Below are 16,839 nucleotides of genomic sequence, written 5' to 3'. Positions count from 1 at the left end.
AAATTAATTTTTTTTATCTTTTATTTTTTAACGTTTATTTATTTTTGAGAGACAGAGAGAGACAGAGATAGAGTGTCGGGGGGGGGGAGGGACAGAGAGAGAGGGAGACACAGAATCTGAAACAGGCTCCAGGCTCTGAGCTGTCAGCACAGAGCCCAACACAGGGCTCGAACCCACGAACCGCAAGATCATGCCTGAGCCGAAGTCAGATGCTTAACTGACCGAGCCACCCAGGCACCCCGGCACTCATAAATTTAAACAACTACACGGACATTTGATTGTATTAAGGAGTTAACTGTTAATTTAAAAAAATAATAACAATATTGTGACATGGTAGTGATATCATAAAAAGAAAGTCCTTAATCTTTAGTGATACATACTAAAGGTTTTTTTTAAGCTTATTTATTTTGAGAGAGAGAGAGCAAACATGGGAGGGGCAGAGAGAGAGAGGGAGAGAGAGAATCCCAAGCAGGCTCCATGCTGTCAGCACAGAGCCTGTTGCAGGGCTCTATCCCATGAACCATGAGATCATGACCTGAGTCGAAACCAAGAGTCAGACACTTACCCGACTGAGCCACCCACGCGCCCCATACTGAAGTTTTTACTGATGAAATAATATGATGTCTGGGATTTGGAGAGTGTGTGGGGACATAATGAAACAACACAGGTGTGTGTTCATTGCTGAAGCCAGGTCATGGGTACATAGCAAGTCACTTTTACAAGTCTTTCTACTTCGTTGTCTGCTTGAAATGTTCCATAAATTTCAAGTACTGTGTATACAAAGTTTGTTTAAAATCATAAAAAAAAAGTAAAGAATATCAAGTCTCATTGGTCTGTGCTTGTTACAGATTCCTCCCCAGTTGGCTATTATGTCCTCTGATACCACCATTATTTATGGCAGAGAGGATTTCTTATCCATAGATTTCCAGGGTTCCCATGAATGAACTTCAGAGGATTATGTGTGAGTGTACATTTTTCTTAAGAGGGTCCATAACATTCACCAGATTCTCAGGGAAGCTTGTGACTCAGAAAAGATTAAAATCATGAGAACCACGTTATATAAGTGTGGGAGAAAAAGGAAAGAAGGGAGGAGGGAGAGGAGAGTGAACTAGAGAAAAGGCAATGTTTCTAAGTCTCCTCTTTTCTGTCCTTCCTCCTAGCTCACTGACAATGACCCATTATGTAAATGTGAATTGATTTGGGTGCCTACCTCAAGGACTAGATAAGATAAAAAGAACTAAGGGGGTTAAATACACATTAAAACATTGAAATTTCAAGGCACATCTTGTTATGAGCCTTGAAAAATGAATGAACTATACCTGAGTAGCAGACCAGATTCTTACTTACAGTTAATGGACAAATTAAAAGGCAGGGTCAGGGCTGAGTCTTACATAATGGCTCCAGCTTCTGGAAGCAGCCTCGGAGGCTGCAGGGGAGGGGGAAGGTGGCAGGCAGTGGAGTCCATTTGGAGCCCTCTCTCTGACTCGTGCCCCCTGCAGCGCCACTCCGGACCTGTGGGGTGGTGGACCTGCCCAACTCAACTGCCCCTTCCATGCCTGCAGTCAGTCTCCGACTTTTCACTTCCAGAGACCCCTGTCATCTTTTTTCCTAAAGATCCGATGTTTTCAGACATGGTGTATGACATCCTTCCACCCCTCCACCCTCCCATCCTTACCCCCAACAAAAAAGAGTCAAGCAGTTATTGAGTTCTGACACATTTAACCATTTTTAAAACAGCAAATACAGAAGTGACTTCCAGGGTTTCTGATCAGCAAATTGAGTTGACACAGTGAGTATCAGGAACAAATATTTATTGAGCACTTCCTATACGCCTAGCATTGTGCCTTACATATGTATATTACCCCACTTAATCCTCACAACAGTCTTAAAATCAAGGCTAAGATCACACAAGAGGGAAGTGGGATAGGAGGAACTCAAACTCAAGCCTCTCTGTATTCTTACAATTAACATTACACGCTATCATTGCCAAAAGCAAAGAACCCAGTCATTTCAGAGAGCTCAAGTCACCCAATCATGCATTCATGTCCACAGTTCAAGATCTACATTATTGCCATCTTAAACCCATAGTGTGCCAGAACCTTGTACTTCAAACTTGTACTTTGTCCTTTTACTGACCAGACTTCCAAGAGTTCTCCATCTCATTTCCTTTCTCTTTAGCCAGCAAAGTCTCTGAATTCTGGTCCCTTAGACACCCTGTCAGTGAATCTGGCCCACAGATGCCCATGAATTTGACTTCCTCGCTGAATTCAGACTGCTATAGCGAGGGGAAAAAAAAAGGTTCTGCAAGGACTCGTGCAGCTGTTCCGGACCTCCTCTCAGTGGCCATGAGCTCCTAAATACCCATGAGCTTCCTATTCTGACTCTTCAGCAACCTGCTAGGGCCTCAAATTTCAAAGTAGCTATGGTTTCTAAGTGATTCTTTTATTGAGCCCCACCTAGAGTAACTCCTGTTCTGTATTAAGATTGCTAGTTAGTACATTGTGGTAGGCAGAATAATGGCCCCCCAGTTAAGGTTACTGACGGAAGTAATGTTGCTAATCAGATGAACTTAAAATAAAGAGATTATCCTGGATTATCTGGTGGGCTCTATGCAATCACAAGAATCCCTAAAGAGCCGGGGGGGGGGGGGGGGGGAGCGGCGGCAGAAGACTTGAGTCAGAGAAAGAGATGTGATACCAAAAGTAGGGTTTGAGACACCCTATGCTGGCGGCTTGGAGTGGAGGGAAGGAACTAGAAGCCAAGGAAACAAGGTAGCCTTTAAAAGCTGAAGAAATCAAGGAAACAGATTCCTCTTCAGAGCCTCCAGAAAGAAGCACAGCCTTGCCAACATTTCGATTTTAGCCCAGTGAGAGCTGCATTGGACTTGTGAAGTAGAGAACTGAAAGATAATCAATTTGTGTTGCTTTAAGCCACTAAATTTGTGGTAATTTGCTATGGCAGCAATAGAAACTAATACACACATTAGGGTTCCCTAACTACCAAGACCAGAGTAAACTTATTACTTACTACCTTACAGGGAACAACCAACCTCCCCATTATCTAAGATTTGTTGCCGTAACCTGGCAGCAGATCTAGAATAAACACGGTTGCTTTCTGTGTCCTAATGATTACTAACTACTACGGCAGTCTTGACTGGGAGCCCCGGCTACCCTGCCAAGGCAAACTATGAGCTAAGGCAATTATCCACAAATTTTGAAGGAAGTAAATTTGCAGCCTGCATTGTCCCCCAGACTACCTCAGTTCTCTGTTTGTCAGGACCGCCCACCCCTCCCCTACCGAAGCTCCCCAGCAGAGCTGGGAAAGCCAGGTACAGAGAATGTTCGGTTTTCCCCACTCCCTCCTAGGAAAGGAACACCTCCCGTCTGTCGGGAGGGGGCGGGGCCATACGGATTTGTACACTGCAATGTAGTGCGAGGCGAAACCGCTATGGCTGATGTTCTTATTCGACAACAATCAGCAGGTGTTGACTGGGCTCCGACACGTGCCAGTCACTGGGCGCTAGCATTCAGTCTCTGTCACGAACTCTTGGCTTAGAGGAGTTTTTCCAGGTCTACCATAAGGTACGGAATGTGACTGTCTTCTCATCGGCCACCCTTCCCAATCATCACCCATTTCCCAGGGCTCGCTATGCTGAAGATTTCTGCAAAGCTTTCCATTCTGAGCAGGCCTGATTCACATAAAAACCTTGGTGAATACCCAAACTCACTTGCTCCCCCCTCTATCACTTACACCGTCCCTGAACCTCCCTGCAGTTCCCAGAACCACTTGGCCGGAGTGCTGATGGTTCCAACCACTCCGGCCTTCTCCTCCAGTACTCCTTTCTGCGCAGTTCTGAAAGTGCTGATCAGGAGGACTCAGAAGACACAAGATGTCCTCAGTTCCAGTCCAAACTAGGGGCTCTCCCTAGAGCTTTCTGCTCTTTTTTTTTTTTAACGTTTATTTATTATTGGGAGACAGACAGATATAGAGCATGAGCATGGGAGGCACAGAGAGAGGAGGAGACACAGAATCTGAAGCAGGCTCCGGGCTCTGAGCTGTCAGCACAGAGCCCGACGCGGGGCTCGAACTCACGAACTGTGAGACCATGACCTGAGCTGAAGTCAGACGCTCAACTGACTGAGCCACTCAGGCGCCCCTGCCCTTCTTCCTCCCTTACTACCTAACCCCTTTAAGAGTTCACTGACTCCTAAAATTTCGATAACCACCTCCAGAGATCCCATCAAAATTCAGAAAGGCAGGCCTTCATTAACTCATCCTAAATTACAGCCTCCTAGCTGGCCTCCCTCAGTGCAGTCTCTTCCCACTCCAATGTAACCTTTGTATACCTTGCCACATATATCTTCCCAAACAGTTATTTAAGTGCTCGCTGCAAGCCAGGCATTGGTGTAGGTGTCAAAGACCAAGCTACAGTAATGCAGAGTGATTAAAGGCACATACTTTGGAGACAGTAATGGCCCTTGGTGGGTGCTGTGAGCAGAGAAGACTGAGTGATGAATTCTGAGAGTGATAAAGAGCCAGACCCTGAAAGCTAAATGGGATATTCTAGGTGAAGAGGAGGGGAAGGATTTCCCAGCCGGAACACCTGAGTAAAGGCACAGCCGCACACAAGGGACAGCTTTTGTGTAAGCAAGCATGGGCACCTGATGTTCCGTGCTAACCCCAAGACCGCGAGCTCCTGAAGGAGAAGCACGTTGACTTTGGATACAGGAAAGGCATTCATTCACTCATGCAACTGAGCGCCTATCTTATACCAGGAACTGTGCTATATGGCAAGATGTTCCTCCTAGTCCTTGCCCCCGTCAAGCTTCTCTCCAAAAAAGAAAATATAGAGATCAAACAAGAACACGTCAGACAAGTCATAAGTGCTATTAAGAACATAAAACAGGATCATATGAAAGACAGTGACTGTGGGGGTCAGGGAAAGCCGCTCTGAGGAGGTAATATTTGAATTAAATCCCATAAAACCCTGGATAGAATCATGTCCTAGGCAGAGAAAACAAGAGCAAAAGTCCTAAAGTATGAAGGAGCTTGCCATATTGAAGAAACAGAAAGAAAGCCAGTGCAGGGGTGCATGGTGAGAGAATGGGGGAGAGGCAGTCAGAAAGGGTGGACAAGTCCCTGAGCACATTAAAGTTTGGTAGGCCATGATAAGGAGATTGGATTTTACTCTAAAATGCACTGGGGAGCCACTGAAGGGTTTCAAGATGGGATCAGGCATGGTTTGTGTTTTTGAAAGCTCTCTCTGGCTGCCATGTGGAAAGTGGACTATAGAAGGGCAAGAGAGAAAGCAGAGGGAAGTGTAGGAGGCTAGTGCAATAGTCCAAACCAGAAAAAACAGCCTAGACTTGTGATATTTAGATGTGATGCCTAGAATCTCTTTACAGCAAGTTGCACAATCCCTCTCTTTGCAAGGTCCATTCCGCCCACCCCACCCCCCACAGGCTAGTTGGCACATAGGAGGCTTCATTGGCAATTTTCAATCGGCTGACTTTTTGTCCCCCAAATCACCCCTACTTCCTTTCCCCCTCCTGTCCTCCTTTCTTTTCCTCCCTATATCTCAAGTATCCATTTGCCCATCACCTGACCCAGCCTTCATGAGGTCCTACTGTTCCTACCCTATTCCTTTTTGTCTCCTCACCCCACTGATCATGAAAGTTACATGAACTAGATGTAAAGGAGATAATTATTTTCTGTGCGACCCCAGAAGCACTCAGGAATTATCAATTTCACAAAGCACTAACAGAAGCTTATGGGTTATTATGATCTCGACAATACGACTGGTACACATTCTGCATGTTAAGCACACTGTCTCCTCACACTCTTTCCAGCCTATTCTATTCTCCCCACTGCAGCCAGAGAAATCTTTCAACAGGAAAATCTGATCATGATTTCATTGGCGCTTGCTCTCTCACCCCTCCCCACTCACTCTATGCACTTGCTCGAGCGTTCTTTCTCTCTCTCGCTCTCGCTCTCGCTTTCTCCTTCCCCTCCCTGCTTAAACCCCTTCAGTGGCTTCCCCTCGCTGCTTAAATAAATACCAACTTTCTCAGGACGGGCTATAATGGCTCTGTGTTTTGACCCCAGAGTATATCCCACACCATTCCCCTCATTGCTCTGTGGCTCCAGCCACGCTGACCTTCTTTCAGGCCCTCTAACTAGATGTGTTCCCTTTCTGCTATTCTCTTTGTCTCCAAGGTCCTTTGATCTCCCTCTTCCCTCAGTTGATACTTATTCTTTAGATCTCTAATTTTCTTCCTTAGCAAAATCTTCTCTCGTCTGAGACCAGGGCTGGAAACACTGAGAGACTGCCTCTCTGTCTTTGAAAACACTTATCACAGTTCATAATAATACACTTGTGTGGTTATTTGATTTAAACATGGTTATTTCTCTCCACCCTCCAAGACAGGAAGCTCCAAGGGGACAAGAACATTGCATAGTTTTGCTCATCACTGTATCCCCACCACATAGATTGAGTACGCTTTTAGGCCTTAGGGGGATCAGATATGGAAAGATTTTCCAAAATCTTAGATGTGGTTCCTTTTTTGATGGAGCAAGCAAAGAGGGAATCATGGATTGTCTAGAGGCAAACTAGTACCAGGAAGAAGAGAGTCCATGCCTGATGCCTATTTTGGTACAAACTCAAAATGTTTCCCCTGCCTCCTTACAGAAACCATCCCTGACATCAACAAGGCACTTGTTTCCAAGACTTACCATCCTTCCTAAGAAGGCCCATCCATCATCGCCACAGCCCCCCACTTCAGACTTGCCCCCCCCTTCAATCTCTCTTTCCAGAGCAGTAACAACCACCTGACGGTACAGGAAAGGGGGGAGTGAGAATTCAGTGAGCTACCACTCTCTTACTGGTTGTCACACAATAGACATTTGACAAATAGCACCTCATTCAGTCCTCAAAACGACACTGTGAAAGCAAAGCAGGTATTCTCATTCGCATTTTACTAGATGGAGATACTGAGGTTCAAGGAGGCAAGTGACTTACTCAAGGTCACAAAGCCAGCGCAAGGCAGATGTAGGATTTGAGCCTGCGGTCTCTGACACCTAGCCCGATGATTTTCCTTACATTTGCCACCCCAACAGTTGAGCTGTGGCTTACTTAAGCCTGGTTTCCTCATTCCCTTAAATAAACACCTGTTCCTGACCTCTCAACACTTCCCCAGCCCATTCCCCCTTCCCTTGCCAGAAGTTGTCAGCTGTCTGCCCAATGGGATGGCGAGACTCATAAAGCTGGCCACACTAACGGAGTCTGGCCCCAGCCTCCAGCCTTTCCAGCTCTTTCTCTGAGCCGCTGAGGAACCAGAAGTCTCCAGAAACAACACAAAGAGGAGACCTGCCCCACCGGAGCGAGGTCCCTGGCCACCCTTTCTCCCACGTTCCAACAGGACACCGCCAGGCCAGAAGCCAGCCTCTCTCCCAAGAGGGAGTACCCGAGGAGAACAGAGGTCACCGCCCGCCGCCGTCAGGGTTCCTCTGCCGGCCTCGCAAGGGATGCGGCAGTGATCCGCCGGCTCCCAGGTTCGGCCCAAGGTCACCCTCTCGCAGCCCCGGCCCGATCCCCAAACGCCCGGAGCGCCCCCTGGTGTCCCGGGCCGGCCTCCCCTCGCCCTCAGGGAGTGGCCTGCGGAGCCCGGCTCGGGGGCAGAGGCAGGAGGGTGGGCAGAGGATGAGGAGGCTGAGCCCCGGGGAGGGGCGGGAGGCGGGGCCCTACCTGATAGCTGAGGACGCCGTCCGGCTCGTTACTCCCGGCCGGCATGGCGGAACCCAGCTAGGTCTCGCCCGCGGGCTCCAGGCCGAGCGTCAGCAGCCCGCGCGCTCCGCTCGGCTCTGAGCCGATCGCCCGAGCGGCGACCCCTACCCCGGAGCCAACGGTCAACCATCAACCGCCGCCGCCTCCATTGCCACCGGCCCGCGAGGCCTCGCCGCAGCCAATCAGCGTGCGGCCTGTGCGGCCAATCAGCGCGCGGAGCACCGGAGGACGCTGTCCGGCGGTACCCTGGGCTACCGCGAGGAGGAGAAGGAGGGAGGGAGCCCGGGGAGGCTACCGCTCCCGGCCCGGTTGCCTTGGAAACCGCCTCCCTCCCTTCAGGGGCCTCTGGGCTTAAAGGTCCTTCCAACCGCTTGCTAGAAATCGAAAATCTCATGCTTCTGTTTGCGGCTGCACCTGACCCTTGAAAACGGAGAAAGTTTCTGTCTAATTCTGATGTTATTCCTTAGGTAAGGGTTCTTAAATTCTGGGGAAGCATCCCTTGGAATTGAAGAAGGAAGTAACTGACGATGAGGGGAAAGGCCCTTCTCAAATTACTTGTCAATCTCTGAACTAGTGGCCAGATAGAAGAAAGAGCATTAAAGAGAAGCGGGCAGGAAGTGATCCGACCCCCCTCCACAGACTCCGTACGACCTAGGTCTTCTCCGTGGGTCTTAGGTTGGCAAGGAAAAAAGCACAGAGTTGAGCTCAGGCTGATGGTTGAAATAATTCCACAAAAACGCTTCCAACTTTTCCGAGAAATGATGTAAGACAAATTATGATTTAACAACAGAACTACTGATCTAAGGCAAGGTTAGAAAACCGTAAGTAATGCATTCAATTTGATTTGGGCTTGAAAGAAAAGAGGCTGGCTATAATCCGACCAACCCTCTGTCCCCAAGAGGAGGAAAGGAGTCTCTGCTTTACACGCACTATAACATCAGACTGTAGGTGAATCCATATTATCAGAGAGGAGGAAAAAAGGTTGCAAATAATCCTTAGCCCCGAAAGAAACTCCATCTGGAGAACATAGTCGGGTCCACGTTAAAGTTTCAACCCCTGCATACCACACCTTGCATTGGCCCTAAAATTTGAAACGAGGTTGTGCTTCAGTGTCCCTGGGGCAGAACCATATTTCTGATCTCCTGTATAAGCCCCTGGTCCTGTTTCTGAGCCTTAGCATTCATTGCCACAGTCTCTATCTCTTCACTAATCCTGTCTTGAATTTGGAATTCACCCCCCTCCCCGCCCATTTTTGCCCATCAAAATCTTAAGCATCCTTCAAAGTCAATCTCAAAGGCCACCTCTTCCAAGAAACCTTTCTTTATCCCACTCTCTCCAACACTTCTTAGAGATGTCATGTCTCCCTTCTGTGAATCCTCATAGCATTCCATACATTTCTTCTATCAGTTACCATGCTGTGGTTAGTTAAGTACTTTATTTTCTAATTTATTTTTGAGAGACAGAGACAGAGACAGAGTGTGAGTGAGGGAGGGGCACAGAGAGAGGGGAGAAACAGAATCTGAAGCTGGCTCCAGGCTCTGAGCTGTCAGTACAGAGCCTGTTGCGGGGCTCGAACCCACCAACCGTGAGATCATGACCTGAGCCGAAGTTGGACGCTTAACCGACTGAGCCACCCAAGTGCCCCCAGTTAAGTACTTTAGTATATGTTGACTTTAACTTACAATAATATTGTAAGTATTTTGAAGATAGTAATTATTTTTATGTCCTTCTATACTCCACGGAGTCTCAAAGAAGGCTAGACATACAGAAAGTAGTTAACAAATATACGTGCTTTTAATTCAATTGAAAATATTTTGAATGCCTGCTATTTACAAGCCCAAATGGCACCAAAGATGCAGACAAATTTAAAATATAATACTATCTCCAAAAGACTTACAATCTAATCAGGGAAACAGAAGACATGTGAACATAACGACAAGATAAGACATAAAATAAGAGTGATAGGAGTGAGGTGCCTGGGTGGTTCAGTCAGTTCAGCAACTGACTTCAGCTCAGGTCATGATCTCAAAGTTTGTGAGATCAGGCTCCGTGCTGGCAGCTGGGAGCCTGGAGCCTGTTTCGGATTCTGTGTCTCCCTCTTTCTCTGACCCTCCCCCGTTCATGCTCTGTCTCTCTCTGTCTCAAAAATAAATAAACGTTAAAAAAAAATTTTTTTTTAAATAAAAAAGAAAAGAAAATGATCTTTATGACTTGGGACACTTCAGGAACATGACACAGAGGACATGGGTTACAGCTAAATCTGCAAATAATTGAGCCAAGGTAAGGAGAGCAAGCATCTTAGCTACTGGGCAAAGGCTTAATAACAGAAATGTACGTGGCCCATTCAGAGTAGCCATGATTTGAGCCAAAGCAAAAAGTTATAGAGAAGAGTAGTAGCGAAGTACCAATTGTGGTTAAAAATAAATAAATTAATAATAATAATAATAAATAAAACCTATGGCCAAATTATGGAGAACTAGCTAATTAATTCAGACTTTATTTTTCTCATATGATAGCAACTAAGACACTGCTAAAGGTTTTGGAAAGTGCTTCCATGTACCAGGCCCCAGGCTTTGTGGTATACATGCATCGTGTTATGTAATAGTTACAATATCTCCATTATTTCTCCGTTTCACTGGTAAGAAAACTGGGGCTTAGAGAAGTTCAGCAGCTTTCTTAAGGTCGGGCAGGTGTGAAGCTGGGCTTTGGTCATTTATTAATTCAAAATACATTTACCGAGAACCTGTGTATTCAGGCCTGTGTTACACGGCAGAGAAAGAATAAGAAAACAGGGTCATGCCCTCTTGAACCTTAGGATCTAGTGGGGAGACAGTAAGCAAGTAAACAAACAGTAATCACAGATCATGAGGGCTGCTAGGAACTCAATAGCAAGGCTATGTGATAGATGGTAATTGGCAAGGAGGGGTAGGGTGAGCTCCTCTGAGGACGTGAGTCAGGGATGAGCCTGTCTGACTCTGGAGTTCTTGGCCACTACGCAACACGGCTGGGATCCGCCACAGGGGCAAGGTGGGTTGCAGGGGAAAACCTGGGGCAGGAGGTCAGATGGAAGGACTCTGGCAACATGGTAATTGAGGAGGGGCCAAGAACGGTGTTCAAAGGGAAGACGTGCCCCCAGATTGCCCACTCCCCAGAAATACGGCTCCCAGCCATGGGAGTGGGCATGAGTGGGTAGAGTAGGGAGAGGCCTAAGGAGGTAGACCATTCCTGGGAGCTCTGGTGGGTCTATTTTCTTGGAGTTCAAATGTGGAAAAAGTCAGAGCCTCTGGCCCTTGACTCCAAGGTCAAGAGCCCCATCTTCTGGTCTATTGTGCAAATTACAAAAGGAATTAGGCCACAGAACCTGCCTCTGAGGCTGCCTGAGGCAGCCACTATCCGAGGCGCTGCAGAAGACAGGCTCTCCCCTAGCAGCACTATTTTGGTCTCTCCTTCCCAGAGGAGGCTGGCTCACTTGGCTCCACGCTCCAGGCTCTAGGCTCCTAGGCTCTAATTCTCCCTAAACTGCTTGGAAAAGTGCAAATATGCAGCTCTCAACCCGGCCAGCAAAGCGGTCTCTAGAGGAGCTGGAAGGAGGATAATCAGCCAAGGACACCACGTCGCAATGATCACTTTTCCAAAGAAAGCAGAAAAAACAGTGGGATCGAATGCAGGGCCTCTTGAGGCCTATACAGGTGCTTGGCCCAGAAGGAGGCATACGATGCACAGGAAAAAGCAAAGTACGAGTAGAGACAAAGACACACACACGTGCACACACACGTCCACAGGGAAGCAAGGAGGCATGCTACATGGATGACCTCAATCCTTGCAATCACTCTGCGAGGTAGGTTCTATCATCCCATTCGCTAGATGAGAAAACTGAAGACTGAAGCTTAGAGATACAACTTGCCCCATCATACAGCCAGCACGGTTAATAAGTGAAGAGGATGCTAAGCTCTGAGCTCAGGTGTATCTGATTCCAGAGTACACAGGCTTAACCACTCACTGCCTCCCATGGGTCTGTCCGGGGCTTCCTTCCCCAACTTTTATAGGCTCCATCATGTCTCCATGGCTTCCAAATATGGCTATCCTTCCAGATTTTGTCTCCAGATCCTTCTCTAATACCAGCGGGGTTTCTTTTCAAGCTTTTATTTATTTATTTTGAGAGAGAGAGAGATCACACGAGCAGGGAGGGGCAGAGAGAGAGGGAAAGAGAATCCCAAGAAGACTCCGCACTGCCAGTGCAGAGCCCGACGCGGGGCTTGAAATCACAAACCTCGAGATCATGACCTGAGCGGAAGTTGGACGCTTAAATGACTGCGCCATCCAGGTGCCCCTAATACCAGTAGTTCTTAAACTCTGGGGGAAGAGAACAGGTCTTGAACCCACTGGGGACATGATTAAAATCTATGGGACTCTCTTTTCAGATAACTACACAAAGCCTCAAATTTTGCATATAATTGTAAGGGTGTGTTCACAGCCTTCCCAGGGAAGCACCAAGCACCTATATTATCTTTAAATATTGGCTGAAAAACATTGAAATTCTTTTATTCAGAAACAAAAAGGCAAAAACACAAGAAACTCAAAATGTCTGAGCAAATTGCTCAGTCACATAACTGCAACCAATTTTTTCATCAAAAGCATCTTAATTTCCCCATCATTTTACCATATCCCTTGCTGTGTTCAAACCATCAGAAGAGCCACCAGAACAGATTCCAGACTTCACTTGCTATTAAGTAGCTCCCAATTTCCAGCTGTGTCTTATACCTGATTCTGTTCTCCCCCACCCTTTCTTCTTAATTACACATCTAAACCCAAGGAAAGGTTAGAGGAAAAGACATCAGGATCCGAGGAAAGACTTAATTAGGGCTTGTTTGTGCTGTGGTCTGGGAGTATTTCCTGGGGGGCTGGGGGGAGAGAGGATTCTTTGTCTAGCTAAAAAGGTCATGCAGGTGCATGGTTTTGCCTTCAGCCCTTTGCCAAGTCACAGCATATCGGAAGAGACTACCGCATACAATTTCTTTGTTCACAGCCTGCTGCCAGCCTGAAACACTACACATCATAAGGGAAGAACAATGAAACGCCACGAAAGTGGACTCCTGACTGGGAAAATCCCTCCCCCGCCATTCGTCATCATCAACGTGGTCCACAGAAATTCCCCAGACTGTACTCATTCACACCTTGCTCCAGACCAAGTAGAGGGAACCCCCATAAGATGGCAAAAACCAACACTCTGCCTCATGTGGAATCACGAGTAAGATATTTGCACAGAGGCAGAGGTAGGAGGGAGCAGACCACAAGAGAAAAGCAGGCCTTTGAGGAAAGAAGCCTTGAGATTTCCAGATCCAGGTGGGCAATCATTCAGGAATTTAGGAGAAGTGGGTGTTAACCAAGATCCATTTGCCAAGTCCTTGATATCAGATCCAAACACATCTGTATTAATGAAATACACCTGTTTTATCCGTTTCTAGTCAAACGCAGATGCTTAGAAATCAGGCAGTTTCATTCCACATCTTATCTGCTTGGGGATAAGACCTCTCGAGCTTGTTATTATACTAAGCAGGCAAGTTCTTCCCTTCCCTTTTAGCCAGTATGCCTAGGATATCCTTAAGGTGGCAGCACATTCAACAGCTCACATTCCTAGAATTCTATATACTCTTAACTTTTCTGTATCCCCTTCTCTGGATCTGTCTGACATTGTCTTCACCCATTCATCTGTCTGTGGATACTCAGGTTGTTTCCATGTCTTGGCTATCGTGAATAATGCTACAATAAACGTGGGGATGCAGGTATTTCTTAAACATAGTGATTTCATTTCCGCTGGGTATATATCCAGAAATGGGATTGCTGGATTATATGGTAGTTCTATTTATTTATTTATTTATTTATTTATTTATTTGGATCTGTAAATGCACACAACATTTGACAGATTCTAAAGCTGAAGTGTGGCTGGAATAGGGACATAACTCTTACCTACTTATCTCTAGAATCGCATTATCTGACATAGATATAAATCCAAGCCAAGCTACTCTTGCTCCTAGGGAAACATCCCTTGAGGCCTTTTATTTTGCAGTTAATAAAAAAGAGACCCATTCAGATATTTGGGCTGGGGCAAAAGGGAACAGACACAGAATTTGAACGTATTTCCCTGATATGTCTTTTTCTACCCCTAATCTTGTGCCACATGGAAAAGGCCAGCTTCCTCTTTAAAGAAGGCAGAGGTTCTCTGGTCTTTTCTCATAAAATATAAGAAAGAGTGTTTGCTAGATTTACCAAGGACACCCAGAGCTATGAGATGGCCAGTCAATGAAGAGCTGAGAAAAAAAAAAATCCAGCCTTAAAACAGATATAGAAACAATCAACTTTGTTTGGCATAAGCAAAATGAACTAATGCCAGCACAACTTAATTCTAACTTATTAGTTTGGGTCTCTCCAGAACTTCTGGTCCCTGTCCCCTAAGAATTGTTGGAAGGGATTTACAAAACATATGTATGTAAATTTTATACAAATTATTTTTAAATGATAAAGCAATATAGGGGCGCCTGGGTGGCTCAGTCGGTTAAGCGTCTAGTGCTTGATTTCGGCTCAGGTCATGATCTCACGTTTTATGAATTCAAGCCCCATATCGGGCTCCCCGCTGACAGTGGAGAGCCTGCTTGGGATTCTCTCTCTTCTCTCTCATTCTCCTCTCTCTGCCTGTGTCTCTCAGTAAATAAATAAACTTTTTTTTTTTTTTTTTTTTTTAGCGTTTATTTATTTTTGAGACAGAGAGAGACAAAGCATGAATGGGGGAGGGCCAGAGAGAGGGAGACACAGAATCTGAAACAGGCTCCAGGCTCTGAGCTGTCAGCACAGAGCCCGACGTGGGGCTTGAACTCACGGACCGCGAGATCATGACCTGGGCCGCAGTCGGCCGCTTAACCGACTGAGCCACCCAGGCGCCCCAAATAAACTTTTAAAAATGAATGATAGATCAGTATAGATATAGAAACAGATATGACTAGAGAGAGAGAGAGAGAGGAATAAAGTAAATATGGCAAGATGTTAACAATTCTGGAATCCAGAGGAGGCTTTACCGATGTCCATTGTCCTTGTTTTTCATCTCCCCACTATGTTTGAAATTTTCATAATTAAAAGTTGTAATGTATATAATTGTTGGATCTAATTATATATTGTACACCTGAAACTAATGTGATATTTTATATCCACTATACTGCAATTTTTTTAAATATTAAAATCACACCGTTAGCTCTTAAAACGAAACACAATTTTCTCCTGGGGAAAAAAATGTCGGGAAATAGCCAAAAAAGGCAGGGGATGAAAGTGAAATAAAGACATTTTCAAAAACACAAATAATCAAACAAAAAAAGGCTTCCATCAAACAGGCAAATCCCTAGGCCAGTGGGCACTACTTCAGGACATCGCTGCCCTGAATTGGCCAAAGGACAAAAGTACAGATTGCCACCGAAATAGAAGAGTCTCGCCCAAAGCAAGATGACTCAGTACGTTTTAAAGATAAAGGATGGGCAAAAGTATGCCACATAGGGGCACCTGGGTGGCTCAGTCAGTTAAGAGTCCAATTCTTGATTTTGGCTCAGGTCGTGATCTCACAGTTTGTGGGTTCGAGCCCTGCACTGGGCTCTGTGCTGATGGTGAGGAGCCTGCTTGGGGTTCTGTCTCCCTCTCGCTCTCTGCCCCTCCCTCCCGCCTCTCAAAATAAATAAATAAACATTTTTTTTAAAAGCATTAAAAAATATACCACACAGACAAAATAAAGAAAGATGTGGGGGAAGGCGGGGGGGAAGGAATAATGGAAGGAATGAAAAGCAGGAAAGCAAGATCCTACCTTGCTAATACTGGTTTAAGGTAAAAATTATAGGCACTTTATAACAATAAAGATTTACTTTACCAGGAGGATTTAACAAATACCTGTGCAACCAAATAACATAGCAACAAAGTTTACTGAAAAAACAAGAAGGAATCAACACACATATTATTATTGTAAGAGTTTATTTTACCCCTCTTAGCCTGTGACAGAACAATACCAAAAAATAAAGACGTACATTTGAGTAACAAAATTGAAATGATTGATCTAATTGATATATATTGAACTCTATACTTTGAAAACAAAAAATACATCTTTTGAAGGGCTTATGGAAAATTCACCAGAATCGACTATTAGACCAAAAGAAAACTGAATAAATTCTATAGCTTAATAGGCATTCTATTATGATAATGTAATTAAACTTGAAATAGGTAACACAAAGTTTTTTAAACTCTACTACATGGAATTTTAAAAAGTCTTAAGTAATTAATTCATAAGAAGAGAAATTAAAACTGAAATTGCAGAAGCCTGGAGACAAAAATATTTTATTGATTTAAATAGTAAAACACATAAATGTGAAAATGAAAATAAATGAATTAAACATCCCACTCACAAAGTTAAAAAAGGAGCCACAGAAAAACTAAAGACTTCCTAAAGATAAAACTAGAAACTTAAATGAGAAAACAGAAAAACAATAGAGCTTATAAATGTATTTGGGAACTTTTCAAACTATATCACAAAGCTATAGCGATCAAAACAGTATGGTACTGGCATAAAATCAGACACATAGTCCAATGGAATGGAATCAAGAACCCAGAAATAAACTCATGCATATTCAGTCAACTAACGTTTGACAAGAAAGCCAAGAATACTCAGTGGGGAAAATAGTCTCTTCAACAGATGCAGTTGGGAAAGTTGGATATTCACATGTAAAAGAATGAAAGTCTTCATTCACGGAACTTAACTCCAAATGCATTAAAGACTTCAGTGTAAGACCTAAAACCGTAAAACTCCTAGAAGAAAACATAGAGAAAAGGTCCTTGACATTGGTCTTGGCAATGATTATTTTGGATATGACACCAAAAGCACAAGCAACAAAAGTAAGAATGAATAGGTAGGACTACATTAAACTTAAAAGCTTCTGCCCATCAAAACAAATTATCAACAAAAGGAAAAGGCAGTCAATGGGAGAAAAATCTCAAAAAATTAAAAGTAGAATCTATGGGAATGGGAAAAA

The 16,839-nt window shown here is 44.9% G+C and overlaps 1 protein-coding gene across 1 annotated transcript in view; it reads right to left on the bottom strand.

Annotated features, from left to right (window-relative positions):
- SLC4A8 (solute carrier family 4 member 8) overlaps positions 1-7,969 on the bottom strand; it is a 79,896-nt gene extending 71,927 nt beyond the window's left edge. The window contains exon 1 of the mRNA XM_027036180.2: positions 7,745-7,969. Coding sequence (XP_026891981.1) covers positions 7,745-7,789 — 45 coding nt within the window. The 5' untranslated portion in view covers positions 7,790-7,969. The remainder of the gene's footprint in view (positions 1-7,744) is intronic.
- Between the last annotated feature and the right edge of the window lie 8,870 nt (positions 7,970-16,839).

The sequence above is a fragment of the Acinonyx jubatus genome, chromosome B4 (assembly GCF_027475565.1).
Source record: "Acinonyx jubatus isolate Ajub_Pintada_27869175 chromosome B4, VMU_Ajub_asm_v1.0, whole genome shotgun sequence".
NCBI classification, from domain to species: domain Eukaryota; kingdom Metazoa; phylum Chordata; class Mammalia; order Carnivora; family Felidae; genus Acinonyx; species Acinonyx jubatus.
The sequence above is the reverse complement of the archived record's forward strand: the minus strand, read 5'-3'. Positions and strand labels throughout refer to the sequence as shown.